A 16,350-nucleotide genomic window follows, 5' to 3' on the forward strand; every position below is an offset into this window, starting at 1 on the left:
TCCTGTTTAAAGACAGTTTATGCTTTAATATCAAATCAAACTCACAAGTATACAGAAATTTTCAATGTGCAACTTACTGTTTCCTTTTAACCTTCTAAAAACTTAAGGAAGGCAGCATTCCTTCTGGATTATTTATTTTCGTGGGTCTGGGCAACAACAGCCCTCATTAATAACAAAATACTATCTGTGAACTAATGGAATGTCCAAACATTCATTCAATCCTGTGCCCTAGATCTCTAAGGAAACTTTTTACTCTTAATTTTCACTCAAGAAACAAAGTAAAAAGCAAATTTGAAAATTCAAAAATGTTTAAGAACTTATAAATGATACAAATGTTTAATGGTCTCAATTATGTGATCTTAAATATTTCAATGGACCCTTAAGCCAAAAAGGCAAGAAGGCATAACTATTCTACAGTAACATTTCAAATCCAACCACTGCATAAAATATTCTTAGAGGAACTGCCTTAAACAGCTCATTTCAAAGGCGGGCAGACTAGGGCGATGCCAGTGATGTAACACAGAACGTTTAGTTACTCCTCACTCACCTTCCAGCCCCTCTAATCCAGCCTGCCTGGTGGCTGTGCTCACTTCACCTGGGGCTTGGGACATGGCCATGGTGTCAGGTGCCCCAACTACATCATCAATGGTTGTTTCCAGTAAGTCTGGACTATCTAGCAAATCAATCTTCAGAGGCAAGCTATAAAGGTAACAGAAAACTTAATTAAACCAAGAAGTTTATCAGGAAAAGAATTTTAAATACTAACAAAAATCTCTGCTGGAAAAATAATTCATTTAATAGTTTGGATCCCAAGTAGTTTATTCATCTGTCAAAACCCTCTGGGCAGATTCTCTTCCATCCAAGATGGAGTAAAAGGAACTGAATTTAGCTTCCCAACTGAAATAACCTAAGGGGAAAACAAACAATTTTCAAGAGTAAGACCTCAAAGAACAGAAGGCAGTGATCCTGAGCTTTGGAAAACAAATGAGGAGCCCTGTGCTTGACCTGAGGGGAGTCCCTGGGCCGGGGTGCAGAGAGAGTGCAGTGTGGCAGAGCACAGAGGCCTCCCTTGGCTGACAGCGCAGGGAGACCAAGGCAAGCCAGAGTTCACAGCACAGGCTACCAGACAGAAGAGAGCAGCCCTGCAAGGAGAGAATCCTACAGGTCTGCAGGTCCCCTCAAGTATGCAGGAGAGCACTGTGTAAGGAAACTCCCTGAGGCTGGGAAAGAACTAGTGGCACTCACAGTCTGCCACAGTGCCCCCTCCACAGACAGCATGTAAAAACATGTAATTCAAGGGCATTTAGTATTAGGAAGGTCCTGCCTCTGTAGTAGAGAATAATTAACCCAGACTGACCATGGCAACAAACCCACTTAACACATCATAAAAGACCTGAAAGGATCAAACTGCTTCCAAGTAACTTAACTGCATCCCAAGACAAAGCTCAAGAAGACTGAGAGGAAGACCAAATGATCTGGCATCCAACAAAGTAAATTTCACATGTCAGGCACCCAGTCAAAGACTGTCAGGAATGCAAGAAGGCAGAAAAAGACATCTCATACTAAAGAGAATAATCAGTCAAGAGAAACTGACACAGATACTAGAATTAGCAGACAAAGACACATAGTTATTGTAACTGTATTCCATATCCTCAAAACTTAAGCAGAAACTAGAAGATACAAAAAAGACCCAAACCAAACTTCTAGAGATGGAAACCAGAATATCTGAGATGAAAAATATACTGGATGAGATGGACAGCAGATTAGATTTTAGAAAAGATACTGAACTGAATGGCATAGCAATAGAAACTATCCAAAATAAAAGACACAGGGAAAAAGGAAATCTGCCAAATTAAAAGAATGTCAGTTATTCTTTGTGGGACAACTTCAAGCAACCTACTGTGTGAATAACTGGAGTCCCACAGTGCGGGTGGGACAGAACAAATATCTGAAGATAACAATGGCTGATGTGTTTACAAATCCGATGAAAACTATAAACCCACAGATCCAAGAATTTCAGGAAACCCTAAACACAAGAAACATGAAGAAAACTACACCAAAGCATATCGTAACCACACTGTTTAAAGCCAATGATGAAAAGAAAACCTTAAAAGCAGCCAAAACATTGTATGTTCAAAGGAGTAAGATAAGGATGACAGCAAGCCAAAGCAATCTTTTATTTTATTTTTTTATTATTAACCTATTTTATATATATTAGTGTATACATGTCAATCCCAATCTCTCAATTCATCCCACCCCCACCCCCACCCCCACCCCCACCCCACTTTCCCCCCTTGGTGTCCATAAGGTTAAAGCAATCTTGAGAAAGAAAAACGAAGCTGGAAGAATCAGGCTCCCTGACTTCAGACTATACTACAAAGCTATAGTCATCAAAACAGTACGGTACTGGTATAAAAATAGAAATATAGATCAAGGGAACAGGATAGAAAGCCCAGAAATAAACCCTATGGTCAATTAACCTAAAACAAAGGAGGCAAGGGTACACAATGGTGGAAAGACAGTTTCTTCAACAAATATTGCTGGGAAAACTGGACAGCTACATGTACAAAACTGAAATTAGATAATTCTTTAACACCATACACAAAAATAAGCTCAAAATGGATTAAAGACCTAAATGTGAGACCAGACACTATAAAACTCCTAGAGGAAAACATAGGAAGAACACTCTCTGACATAAATCACAGCAATATCTTTTTTGATCTGTCTCCCAGAGTGATGGAAATAAAAACAAAAATAAACAAATGGAACCTAATTAAACTCAAAAGCTTTTGCACAGCAAAGGAAACCATAAACAAAATGAAAAGACAACCCACAGGTTGGGAGAAAATATTTGCAAATGATGTGACCAAAAAGGGATTAGTCTCCAAAATTTACAAACATCTCAAGAGGCTTAATATCATCAAAAAAAAAACAACCCAATCAAAAAATGGGCAGAAGACTTAAATAGACACTTCTCCAAAGAAGACACACAGATGGCCAAGAGGCACATGAAAAGATGTTCAACATCGCTAATTATTAGAGAAATGCAAATCAAAACTACAATGAGGTATCACCTCACACCAGTCAAAATGGCTATCATCAAAAAATCCACAAACAATATAAATGCTGGAGAGGGTGTGGAGAAAAGGGAACCCTCTTGTGCTGCTGGTGGGAATGTAAATTGATACAGCCACTATGGAGAACTACCATACGACCCAGCAATCCCACTACTGGGAATATATCCAGAAAAAAAAGTGGTCTGAAAGGATACATGCACCCCAATGTTCACTGCAGCACTGTTTACAACAGCTAATACATGGAAGAAACCTAAATATCCATCAGCAGAGGAGTGGATAAAGAAGATGTACATATATACAATGGAATATTACTCAGCCATTAAAAAGAATGAAATAATGCCATTTGCAGCAACATGGATGGACCTAGAGATCGTCATACTGAGTGAAGTAAGTCAGACAGAGAAAGAGAAATATCGTATGATACCCCTTATATTTAGAATCTAAAAAGAAATGATACAAATGAACTTATTTACAAAAACAGAAAGAGACTCACAGATTTGGAGAATAAAGGGAGGTTACCAGGGGGGAAGGATAGGGGGAAGAGACAGTTAGGGAGTATGGGACTGACGTGTACACACTGCTATATTTAAAATGGATAACCAACAAGGACCCACTGTATAGCACAGGGGACTCTGATCAATGTTATGTGGTAGCCTGGATGGAAGGGGACTTTGTGGGGAGAATGGATACATGTATATGTATGGCTGAGTTGCTTGCTGTGCACCTGAAACTATCACAACATTGTTAATCAGCTATATTCCAATATAAAATAAAAAGTTTAAAAAAGAAAAAAGCAGATTTCTTATCAGAAATAATGCAAACTAGAGGACAGTGGAGGAGTATCTTAAAAGCGCTGAAAGAAAGAAGCGTATCAACCCAAATTTTATATCCAGCCAAAAAGCTTTCAAAAATAAAGGAAAATCTATGTATATACCAAATAAAAGTGAAAACAAACATCCACACAAAAATGTATACACAAATGTTCATGGCACCATTATTCATAACAGCCAAAAACATGGAACAACCCAAATGCCCATCAACTGAGGAATAGATAAATAAAATGTGGTATATCCACAGAGTGGCATAATAACCAGCAATAAAAGGAGTGAAGTACTGATACATGCTAGGACCCTTGAAAACATAATGCTAAGGGGAAAAAGCCAGACACAAAATACCACATATCGTATGAGTCCATCTGTATGAAATGTCCAGAAGAGGCAAATCCACAGACGCAGAAAGTAGATCTGTGGTTGCCAGGGGCTGGAGAAGAAAGGGGACTGACTGCTGTGGTGTAAGGTCTGAAGTTAAGATTCAACAGTACGGGCTGCCTGCACATCCCTGAGCCTCATGGGGCCCCAAAGGCCCAACCACCATGAGTTTCCCGCCTTTCACCAGATATGCCCTCCCAGTGAAAAAGGTCCCCCTCAACTGTACCAGCCCCATCCTACCATGTTCCTAATCCCACAAGCTTCACTTCTCTGCCAGCCCGTGAAACTGTTCAGACGAGCCAATCACGTCCCCTCATGGGAACCAGGGTGGCTCATTCTCATGTCCCTATAAAGCCTGCCTCCCAAAGTCCATGTTTGTCCACTCTGCTCCCAAGCACAACACGTACGAGGCCCCTCTCTTGTGGGGTTTCCTCCTCCCCTGAGCCACGAGTATGTGTCTAATAAACTGCTGTTTGTCTCACCTGTCCAGGGCTGGGCGTTGTGTGTTGGCCATCTTGTAGTATTTAGGGTGGGGGATCCCTCCCTCACCAAAAGTGTGAATAGGGGAGGAGCAGAACAACTAATAATGGGGATGGGGTTTCTTTGGGGGAGGGGTAAAACTATTCTAAAGTAAAACTGTAATAAAGGTGGCACAATTCTATCAATGTGCTAAAAACACTGAATTGTCCACTTTGAATATGTAAATGGTATGGTATGTGAATTATATCTTAATAAAGAAAAAAAGAAAGACAAATAAAAGGAATTCATGACAAAAAGACCAGCACTAAAAATTGCTAAAGGAAGACCTACAGGCAGAAGTAAAACAAACAACGTATTGTGGGGTATAAAACACAGATGGAAATAAAATGCTTGACAAATGACAGTACAAAGCCTGGGAGGGGAGAAATGGAAGTACACTACTGTAAAGTTCTTATACGACACATGAAATGGTATAATATCCCGTGAAAGCAGACTGTGATAAGTGAAAGTTGTATAGGCTAAAGTAACAATTAAAGTGAAAAAAAAAAATCCAAAGAGTTATAGCTAAGGAGTAAGAAGAGGATATAAATGGAATTTTTAAAAAAACACCTGATTAATGAAAACAAGAAAGAGAGGAGGATGGGAACAAGAAACATATGGGACAAATAGGAAACAAATAGCAGGATGATAGACACAATCATATCAATAATCGTATTAAAAGGAAGTAGTATAAACATACCATTTAAAAAAAATTCAGTCTCTGTAGAGACTGTCAAAAATTGCCAGTGCTGACTGTATTTCAAGTCATCATGGCAGGGTATTCGGAAGAGTTTTCAATTAGCAATAATCATGCCTCAGATAAACCTCATTGGCTATAATACTGCCACTGTGCAAAGCTGAAACATACCAATTTTCAGATGCAGAGACTGTCAGTTAAGATTTAAAAAGCAAAACCGAATTATGTGCTGCATACATGAAACACAATTTAAATATGAAGAAACAAATTAACAAAGATTAAAAATAAAAACAGAAAAAGATACACCATGCTAACACTTGTCAAAAGAAAGCTACAGTGAATATACTGATATCAAAGTAGAGTTCAGAGCAAAGAATAGTACTTAAAATGAAGATGATCATTTCATAAGGATAAGGGGGTCATTTAATCAAGAGAATATAACATTCCTAAATATTTATGAACTTAATGACGGAGCTTCAAAATACATGAAGCCAAAACTGAAAGAACTGCAAAGAGTAATAGATCAATTATGGTTGGAGATTTCAATACCCTTCTTTCAATAAGTGCCAGAACAGAAAATCAGCAAGGGTACAGTAGATTTGAACAGCACTAACCACCAACTTTACCTAATTGACATTCAGAGAATACTCCATCAAAACATCAAAACACATGTTCTTCTCAAGTGCATACAGAACAATCACTCAGACAATATTCTGGGCCATAAAACAAGAGTCAATAAATTCAAAAGGACTCAAATCATACAAAATATGTGTGTTCTTTGACCAGAATATAACTAAATTAGAAATCCAAAACAGAAAGCTCCTTGAAAAATCCCCAAATATTTGGAAACTATGTAATGCACTTCTAAATAACCCATGGATCAAAAAACATATGAGGGACTTCCCCAGTGGTGCAGTGGTTAAGAATCCACCTGCCAATGCAGGGGACACGAGTTCGATCCCTGGTCTAGGAAGATCCCACATGCCGTGGAGCAACTAAGCCCACACGCCACAACTACTGAGCCTGTGTGCCACAACTACTGAGCCCGAGTGCCACAACTACTGAAGCCCATGTGCCTGGAGCCCATGCTCCACAACAAGAGAAGTCACTGCAATGAGAAGACTGCGCACCACAATGAAGAGTAGCCCCCTGCTCACCACAACTAGAGAAAGCCCGCGCACAGCAACGAAGACCCAACGCAGCCCCCCAAAAATAAAAATAAATAAAATAAATTTATTTTAAAAAAAAGATATGAAAAGGAAATTTAGAAAAGAATTTTGAACTATGAAAACGAAAGCACAACATATCCAAATTTGTAGGATGCCACTAAAGCAATAGTTAGAGGAATACTTATAACATTAAACATCTATATTATGGGGCTTCCCTGGTGGCGCAGTGGCTGAAAGTCCGCCTGCTGATGCAGGGGACACGGGTTCGTGCCCTGGTCTGGGAGGATCCCACATGCTGCGGAGCGGCTGGGCCCGTGGACCATGGCCGTTGGGCCTGTGCGTCCGGAGCCCGTGCTCCGCAACGGGAGAGGCCACAGCGGTGAGAGGCCCGCGTACCACAAAAAAAAAGAAACACATCCATATTAGGCAAGAAGAAAGTTTTCAAATCAATGACCTCAGCTTATACCTTGATAAACTAGAAAAAGAGCAAATTAAATGCAAAGGAAGTGGAAGGCAGGAAATAATAAAGATAAAAGGGAAAAATAATAGAAAAAATGAATTAAACTGAGAGCTAGTTCTTTGAGAAGCTCAATATAATTAATAACTTCTGGCTAGACTGATAAAAAGAGAGAATACATATTTACAATATCAAGAGTCGGAAGAGTGACATCACTACAGACATTACAGATGCTAATATTGTATAAGAGAATATTATTAACTTTATGCCAATAAATTCAATGACTTAGATGATATGCAAAAATTTCTTGAAAGACACAAACTACCACTAGCTCACTAGGAAAACAGAAAATCTGAATAGACACAGAAAAGTAAAGAAATTGAATCAGTAATTTAACATCTTCTCACAAAGAGAAGCTCAGGCCCAGAGGACCTCCCTGGTAAATTCTATCAAATATTTAAAAGAAGAAATAATTCCAATCTTCAACAAACTATTTCACAAATAGAGGAAAGACAACATTCTCCAACTCATTCTATGAGCCCAGTATTACCCTGATACTGGAGCCATTCCAAATACATAACAAAAAATCAAGCAAGAAATAAAAAGGACTGTCCACCATGACCAGGTGGGATTTATCATAGGAATGCAAAGTTGGTTTAATGTTTCAAAATCAATTAATGTAATACTACATTTTAATAAAAGAAAACATGATCATCTCAATAGATACGGGAGAAGCATTTGACAAAATCCAACAACACTCATGGCAAAAACTCTCAACAAAGAATAGATGGAACATCTTCAATCTGATAAAGGGAATCTACAAAAAAATCAACAGTGAACATCATATTTAATGATGGATGACTGAATTATTTCTCCTCTAAGTCAGAAACATAACAAGGATGTCCACCCTGACCACTTCTATTCAACAATATACTGGAGGTTCTAAAAAGTGCAATAAGAAAAAAAAGGCAAAGAACAGAAAAGTAAAGTAAATTAAGGGCCCAAATTAGAAAGGAAGAGGTTTTTATGTGCAGATGATAGAATCCTATACAAAGAAAAGCAAATGGAATCCACAAAATCCTACTAGAAAGTAATAAACGAGTTCAGCAAGGTTGCAGGTGCAAAAATCAATTATATCTATACACTAGCAACAAGTAACAGAAAACTGACATTGAAACAATTCCATTCACAATAGCATCAAAAAGAATAACAACAGGGGAATTTCCTGGTGGTTCAGTGGGGTAAAGAATCCTCCTTCCAATGCAGGGGACACAGGTTCAATCCCTGGTCGGTGAACTAAGATCCCACATGCTGTGGGGCAACTAAGCCCACATGCCACAACTACTGAGAGAAAACCTGTACGCCAGAACAAAGAGCCTGTGCTGCAACAAAAGATCCCACGTGCCTCAATGAAGACCTCACATGCCGCAACTAAGACCCGATGCAGCCAAAGAAAAAAATAAACAAAATAAATATTTAAGAAAAAAGAATAGCAACAGGAATAAATTTAATAAAGGATATGCAGGACTTGTACAGTTAAAACTATAATAAATGAAGGAGATCTAAATAAGTGGCAAGACGTTTCATGTTCATGGGCTGAACACTTAATATTGTATTGTCAAGATGACAATCCTACACAAACTGATCTACAAATTCAATGCATTCACTATCAAAATCCCAGCAGGCTTTTTTGTAGAAATGGACAAACCAATCCTAAAATTTATATAAAATTCAAAGGAGCTAGAATACCCAAATGCATTCTGAAAAAGAACAAAGTTGGAGGATACATGCTACCTGATTTCAAAACTTGCTATAAAGCCACAGTAATCAGGACAGTGTGGTATTGGCACAAAAATAGTTAGGTAAATCAAAAGAACGAAATTGAGAGTCCAGAATTCCTTACGTTTATGGTTGATTTTTGCCAAAACAAACCAACGGAAAAAAGGATAGACTTTCAACAAATGGTGGCAAGACAACTAGAAATACATGCAAAAGTATGAATTTAGACGCTAACCTTACACCATATATAAAAGTGAAATCAAAATGAATAACAGGGACTTCCCTGGTGGTCCAGTGGTAAACAATGTGCCTTCCAATGCAGGGACATGGGTTCGATCCCTGGTTAGGGAACTAAGATCCCACATGCCGCGGGGCAACTAAGCTGGCGCGCCACTACTACTGAGCTCGCGTGCCTCAACTAGAGCCTGTGTGCAGCAAACTACAGAGCCCACGCGCTCTGGAACCCACACGCCACAACTAGAGAGAGAAAACCTGCATGCCACAACTAAAGAGAAGCCCACACACTACAACGAAGAGCCTGTGCACCACAACAAAAGATCCCACATGTCTCAATGAAGATCTCGCATGCCACAACTAGGACGTGATGCAGCCAAAAATGAAATAAATAAATAAATCTTTTAAAAAATGAATAATAGACTGAAACGTTAACAGCTAAAACTGTAAATATTTGAAGAAAACATGGGGGAAAGAAATCTCTGTGATTTGGGGTTGGCAAAATGTTCTGAGATATGATACCAAAGGTACCATCCATAAAATAAAAAGTTGGTAAGTTGGACTACATCACAATGAAATGCTTGAGTTTCTAAAAAACACTAATATGAAAACGAAAAGAGGGCTTCCCTGGTGGCGCAGTGGTTGAGAGTCCGCCTGCCGATGCAGGGGACGCGGGTTCGTGCCCTGGTCCGGGAGGATCCCGCATGCTGCGGAGTGGCCGGGCCCGTGAGCCATGGCCGCTGAACCTGTGCATCCGGAGCCCGTGAGCCCGTGCTCCGCAACACGAGAGGCCACAGCAGTGAGAGGCCCGAGTACGGCAAAAAAAAAAAAAAAAAAACCGAAAAGAGAAGTTACAGATTAAGAGAACATTTTTGCAAATCATGTGTTGATAAGGGACTGGTTTCCAAACTACACAAAGAACTCTCAATGTTAAAAAGACAACCCACATAAAAATGGGCAAAAGGTCCAAATAGACACATCTCCAGAAACGATCTATAAATAGCTGACAAGCACATGAAAAGATGCTCAATATCACTAGCCCTCAGGAAAATGCAAATCAAACCCGCAATGAAATCCCGTTATTCACCCTCCACAACAGCTATAATCAAAAAGGCAGAAAATAACAAGCATTGGAGAGGGTGTGGGGACCTGGAACACTCGTTATTTCTGCTCTGGAAACCAGTCTGCCGATTTCGTGGAAAGTTAAATTTAAGTTCACCACGCAACCCAGCAATTTTCCCCCTAGGAGTCTATCCAAGAGAACCCGTACCTTACGTCCACACTGAGACATGAACAGGAATATCCATAACATTATTCAGAGCCAGAACATGGAAACACTGCAAATGTCCAACAACTGGTGAATGGATAAACAAAATGTGCTATATCCATAAACTGTCTTGCTATTCAGCAACTGAAAGGAGCACACTAGGATACGTGGACAAACCTCAAAAACATTCTGCTAGGTGAAAGAAGCCAGACATGAAACCTTGTATACTGTGTGACTCCATTCATATAAAATGTATAGAAAAGTCCAATTTATAAAGACTGAACTTTTGGGGATGATGAAAATGTTCTAAAACTAGATTGTGGTGACTACTGTATGATTTTATACATTTCTAAAAATCATGGAATTACAGTAAGTGAATTTCATAATATGTAAAAATATTTAAAAATATGTAAAAATAAACTTGCTTTAAAAATCTTATTCAAATTTAGGGTATCAAAACTAGAAAGTAACAATCTAGTTCAACAAAGTTACAAGATCAATATACAAGAATCAACTGTTCACCCATATCCATTCAATGAACAACAGGAAAATGAAATTAAGAAAACAATTCCATCTAGAAACCCAATGTATTCTATTTTAACTTTCAACACAATTCATCTGCTGTGGCAAAGCTCAAAGGTCGTAGACACACTGAGTTAGGCAGAAGGAAAGAAAATGCCTCTGTGCCATGCTTTCCTACAGGAATGAAGGCCATATTTTAATTATATACCCTGTGTCTGGGACCCAAATAAGAAATAAATTATTTTGAAAACTGTTAAAAGGAATAGTAAGAACCAAAAAAGAACACTTCCTTGTTAGTCAAGAGATCTGTGTCCCATAGAGAACAGACTGGTGGTTGCCAAGGTCGGGGCAGGGGAGAGGGTTGGACAGGGAGTTCAGGGTTGACAGATGCAAACTACTATTATACAGAGAACAGATAAACAACAAGGTTCTACAGTAGAGCACAGGGAACTATATTCAATATCCTGTGATAAACCACAATGGAAAAGAATATGAAAGAATGTGTGTGTGTGTGTACACACATATATATATGTGTATATATATATATATATATATATATATATATATATATATATGAGTTACACTGCTGTACAGCAAAAATTAACACGACACTGTAATTCAACTATACTTCAATAAAATATAAATTAAATAAAAATAAAGAGAGGGCAGACACCAGAAGGAAGAAGAATTATAATCCTGCAGCCTGTGGAACAAAAACCACATTCACAGAAAGATAGACAAGATGAAAAGGCAGAGGGCTATGTACCAGATGAAGGAACAAGATAAAACCCCAGAAAAACAACTAAATGAAGTGGAGATAGGCAACCTTCCAGAAAAAGAATAAAGAATAATGAAAGCGAAGAGGATCCAGGACCTTGGAAAAAGAATGGAGGCAAAGATTGAGAAGATGCAAGAAATGTGAAACAAAGACCTAGAAGAATTAAAGAACAAACAAACAGAGATAAACAATACAATAACTGAAAAGAAACCTACACTAGAAGGAATCAATAGCAGAATAACTGAGGCAGAAGAACAGATAGGTGACCTGGAAGACAGAATGGTGGAATTCACTGCTGCAGAACAGAATAAAGAAAAAAGAATGAAAAGAAATGAAGACAGCCTAAGAGACCTCTGGGACAACATTAAACACAACATTAGCATTATAGGGGTTCCAGAAGGAGAAGAGAGAGAGAAAGGACCTGAGACAATATTTGAAGAGATTATAGTCGAAAACTTCCCTAACATGGGAAAGGAAACAGCCACACAAGTCCAGGAAGCAGAGAGAGTCCCAGGCAGGATAAACCGAAGGAGAAACATGCCGAGACACACAGTAATCAAACTGGCAAAAATTAAAGACAAAGAAAAATTATTGAAAGCAGCAAGGGAAAAACGACAAATAACATACAAGGGAACTCCCATAAGGTTAACGGCTATTTCTCAGCAGAAAGTCTACAAGCCAGAAGGGAGTGGCATGACATATTTAAACTGATGAAAGGGAAGAACCTACAACGAAGATTACTCTACCAGGCAAGGATCTCATTCAGATTCGATGAAGAAATCTAAAGCTTTACAGACAAGCAAAAGCTATACGAATTCAGCTCTACAACAAATGCTAAAGGAACTTCTCTAAGTGGGAAACACAAGAGAAGAAAAGGACCTACAAAAAAAAAAAAAAACCATAACAATTAAGAGAAGAGTAACAGGGACATACATATCGATAATTACCTTAAACGTGAATGGATTAAATGCTCCAACCAAAAGACACAGGCTCACTGAATGGATACAAAAACAAGACCCATATATATACCGTCTAAAAGGGACCCACTTCAGACCCCTAGGGACACATACAGACTGCAAGTGAGGGGATGGAAAAAGATATTCCATGCAAATGGAAATCAAAAGGAAGCTGGAGTAGCAATACTCATATCAGATAAAATAGATTTTAAAATAAAGAATGTTACCAGAGACAAGGAAGGACACTATATAATGATCAAAGGGTCAATCCAAGAAGAAGATATAACAATTATAAATATATATGCACCCAACAAAGGAGCACCTCAATACATAACACAACTGCTAACAGCTATAAAAGGGAAAATCAACAGTAACACAATAATAGTGGGGGACTTTAACACCTCACTTACACCAATGGACAGATCATCCAAACAGAAAATTAGTAAGGAAACACAAGCTTTAAATGACACAACAGACCAGATAGATTTAATTGATATTTATAGGACATTCCAACCAAAAAAAGCAGATTACACTTTTTTCTCAAGTGCACATGGAACATTCTCCAGGACTGATCACATCTTGGATCACAAATCAAGCCTCAGTAAATTTAAGAAAACTGAAATCATATCAAGCATCTTTTCTGACCACAATGCTATGAGATTAGAAATCTATTACAGGGAAAATAATGTAAAAAACACAAACACATGGAGGCTAAACAATACATTACTAAATAACCAAGAGACCACTGAAGAAATCAAAGAGGAAATTAAAAAATACCTAGAGACAAATGACAACAAAAACATGACGACCCAAAACCTATGGGATGCAGCAAAAGCAGTTCTAAGAGGGAAGTTGATAGCTATACAAGCCTACCTCAAGAAACAAGAAAAATCTCAAATAAACAATCTAACATTAAACCTAAAGGAACTAGAGAAAGAAGAACAAAACCCAAAGTTAGTAGAAGGAAAGAAGTCATAAAGATAGGAGCAGAAATAAATGAAATAGAAACAAAGAAAACAATAGCAAAGATCAATAAAACTAAAAGCTGGTTCTTGGAGAAGATAAACAAAATTGATAAACCATTAGCCAAACTCATCAAGAAAAAGAGGGAGAGGACTCAAATCAATAAAATTAGATATGAAAAAGGAGAAGTTACAACAGACACCGCAGAAATACAAAACATCCTAAGAGACTACTACAAGCAACAATATGCCAATAAAATGGACAACCTGGAAGAAATGGACAAATTCTTAGAAAGGTATAACTTTCCGAGACTGAACCTGGAAGAAATAGAAAATATGAACAAACCAATCACAAGTAATGAAATTGAAACTGTGATTAAAAATCTTCCAACAAACAAAAAGTCCAGGACCAGATGGCTTCACAGGTGAATTCTATCAAACATTTAGAGAAGAGCTAACACCCATCCTTCTCAAACTCTTCCAAAAAACTGCAGAGGAACGAACACTCCCAAACTCATTCTATGAGGCTACCATCACCCTGATACCAAAATCAGACAAAGATACTATCAAAAAAGAAAATAACAGACCAATATCACTGATGAATAGAGATGCAAAAATCCTCAACAAAATACTAGCAAACAGAATCCAACACCACATTAAAAGGATCATACACCATGATCAGGTGGGGCTTATCCCAGGGATGCAAGGATTCTTCAGTATACGCAAATCAATCAATGTGATACACCATATTAACAAATTGAAGGAGAAAAACCATATGATCATCTCAATAGATGAAGAAAAAGCTTTTGACAAAATTCAACACCCATTTATGATAAAAACTCTCCAGAAAGTGGGCACAGAGGAAACCTACCTCAACATAATAAAGCCCATGTATGACAAACTGACAGCAAACATCATTCTCAATGGTGAAAAACTGAAAGCATTTCCTCTAAGATCAGGAACAAGACAAGGATGTCCACTCTCACCACTCTTATTCAACATAGTTTTGGAAGTCCTAGCCACAGCAATCAGAGAAGAAAAAGAAATAAAAGGAATACAAATTGGAAAAGAAGAAGTAAAACTGTCAGTGTTTGCAGATGACATGATACTATACATACAGAATCCTAAAATTGCCACCAGAAAACTACTAGAGCTAATCAATGAATTTGGTAAAGTTGCAGGATACAAAATTAATGCACAGAAATCTCTTGCATTCCTATACACTAATGATGAAAAATCTGAAAGAGAAATTAAGGAAACACTCCCATTTACCATCGCAACAAAAAGAATAAAATACCTAGGAATAAACCTACCTATGGAGACAAAAGACCTGTATGCAGGAAACTATAAGACACTGATGAAAGAAATTAAAGATGATACCAACAGATGGAGAGATATACCATGTTCTTGGATTGGAAGAATCAATATTGTGAAAATGACTATACTACCCAAAGCAATCTACAGATTCAATGCAATCCCTATCAAATTACCAATGGCATTTTTTTACAGAACTAGAAGAAAAAAATCTTAAAATTTGTTTGGAGACACAACAGACCCCGAATAGCCAAAGCGGTCTTGAGGGAAAAAAACGGAGCTGGAGGAATCAGACTCCCTGACTTCAGACTATACTACAAAGCAACAGTAATCAAGACAATATGGTACTGGCACAAAAACAGAAATATAGGTCAATGGAACAGGATAGAAAGCCCAGAGATAAACCCACACCCTATGGTCAACTAATCTATGACAAAGGAGGCAAGGATATACAACGGAGAAAAGACAGTCTCTTCAATAAGTGGTGCTGGGAAAACTGGACAGCTACATATAAAAGAAAGAAATTAGAACACTCCCTAACACCATACAGAAAAATAAACTCAAAATGGATTAGAGACCTAAATGTAAGACCGGACACTATAAAACTCTTAGAGGAAAACATAGGAAGAACACTCTTTAACATAAATCACAGCAAGATCTTTTTTGATCCACCTCCTAGAGTAATGGAAATAAAAACAAAAATAAACAAATGGGACCTAAAGAAACTTCAAAGCTTTTTGCAAAGCAAACTACAAACAAGATGAAAAGACAACCCTCAGAATGGGAGAAAATATTTGCAAACGAATCAATGGACAAAGGATTAATTTCCAAAATATATGAACAGCTCAAGCAGCTCGATATTAAAAAAACAAACAACCCAATCCAAAAATGGGCAAAAGACCTAAATACACATTTCTCCAAAGAAGACATCCAGATGGCCAAGAAGCACATGAAAAGCTGCTCAACATCACTAATTATTAGAGAAATGTAAATCAAAACTACAATGAGGTATCTATCACCTCACACCAGTTAGAATGGGCACCATCAGAAAATCCACAAACAATAAATGCTGGAGAGGGTGTGGAGAAAAGGGAACCCTCATGCACTGTTGGTGGGAATGTAAAGTGATACAGCTTCTATGGAGAACAGTATGGAGGTTCCTTAGAAAACTAAAAGTAGAATTACCATATGACCCAGCAATCCCACTATTGGGCATGTACCCAGAGAAAACCATAATTCAAAAAGACACATGCACCCCAATGTTCACTGCAGCACTATTTACAATAGCCAGGTCATGGAAGCAACCTAAATGCCCATCGACAGATGACTGGATAAAGAAGATGTGGTACATATATACAATGGAATATTACTCAGCCATAAAAAGGAACGAAATTGGGTCATTTGTAGAGAA

At 38.0% G+C, this 16,350-nt stretch overlaps 1 protein-coding gene and 1 non-coding gene across 12 annotated transcripts in view; both read right to left on the minus strand.

Moving 5' to 3' along the window:
• Positions 1-16,350, minus strand: part of EPB41L5 (erythrocyte membrane protein band 4.1 like 5) — a 145,001-nt gene that overhangs the window by 35,597 nt on the left and 93,054 nt on the right. For all 11 annotated transcript variants that reach the window (XM_032637605.1, XM_032637604.1, XM_032637599.1 and 8 more), the window contains one exon: positions 548-699. In XM_032637605.1, coding sequence (XP_032493496.1) covers positions 548-699 — 152 coding nt within the window. The remainder of the gene's footprint in view (positions 1-547; positions 700-16,350) is intronic.
• On the minus strand, positions 5,523-5,663 carry LOC116757237. The gene has a single exon (XR_004350886.1). It is a non-coding gene; the product is annotated as a U4 spliceosomal RNA (small nuclear RNA).

The sequence above is a fragment of the Phocoena sinus genome, chromosome 7, assembly GCF_008692025.1.
Source record: "Phocoena sinus isolate mPhoSin1 chromosome 7, mPhoSin1.pri, whole genome shotgun sequence".
Classification (NCBI taxonomy): Eukaryota; Metazoa; Chordata; class Mammalia; order Artiodactyla; family Phocoenidae; genus Phocoena; species Phocoena sinus.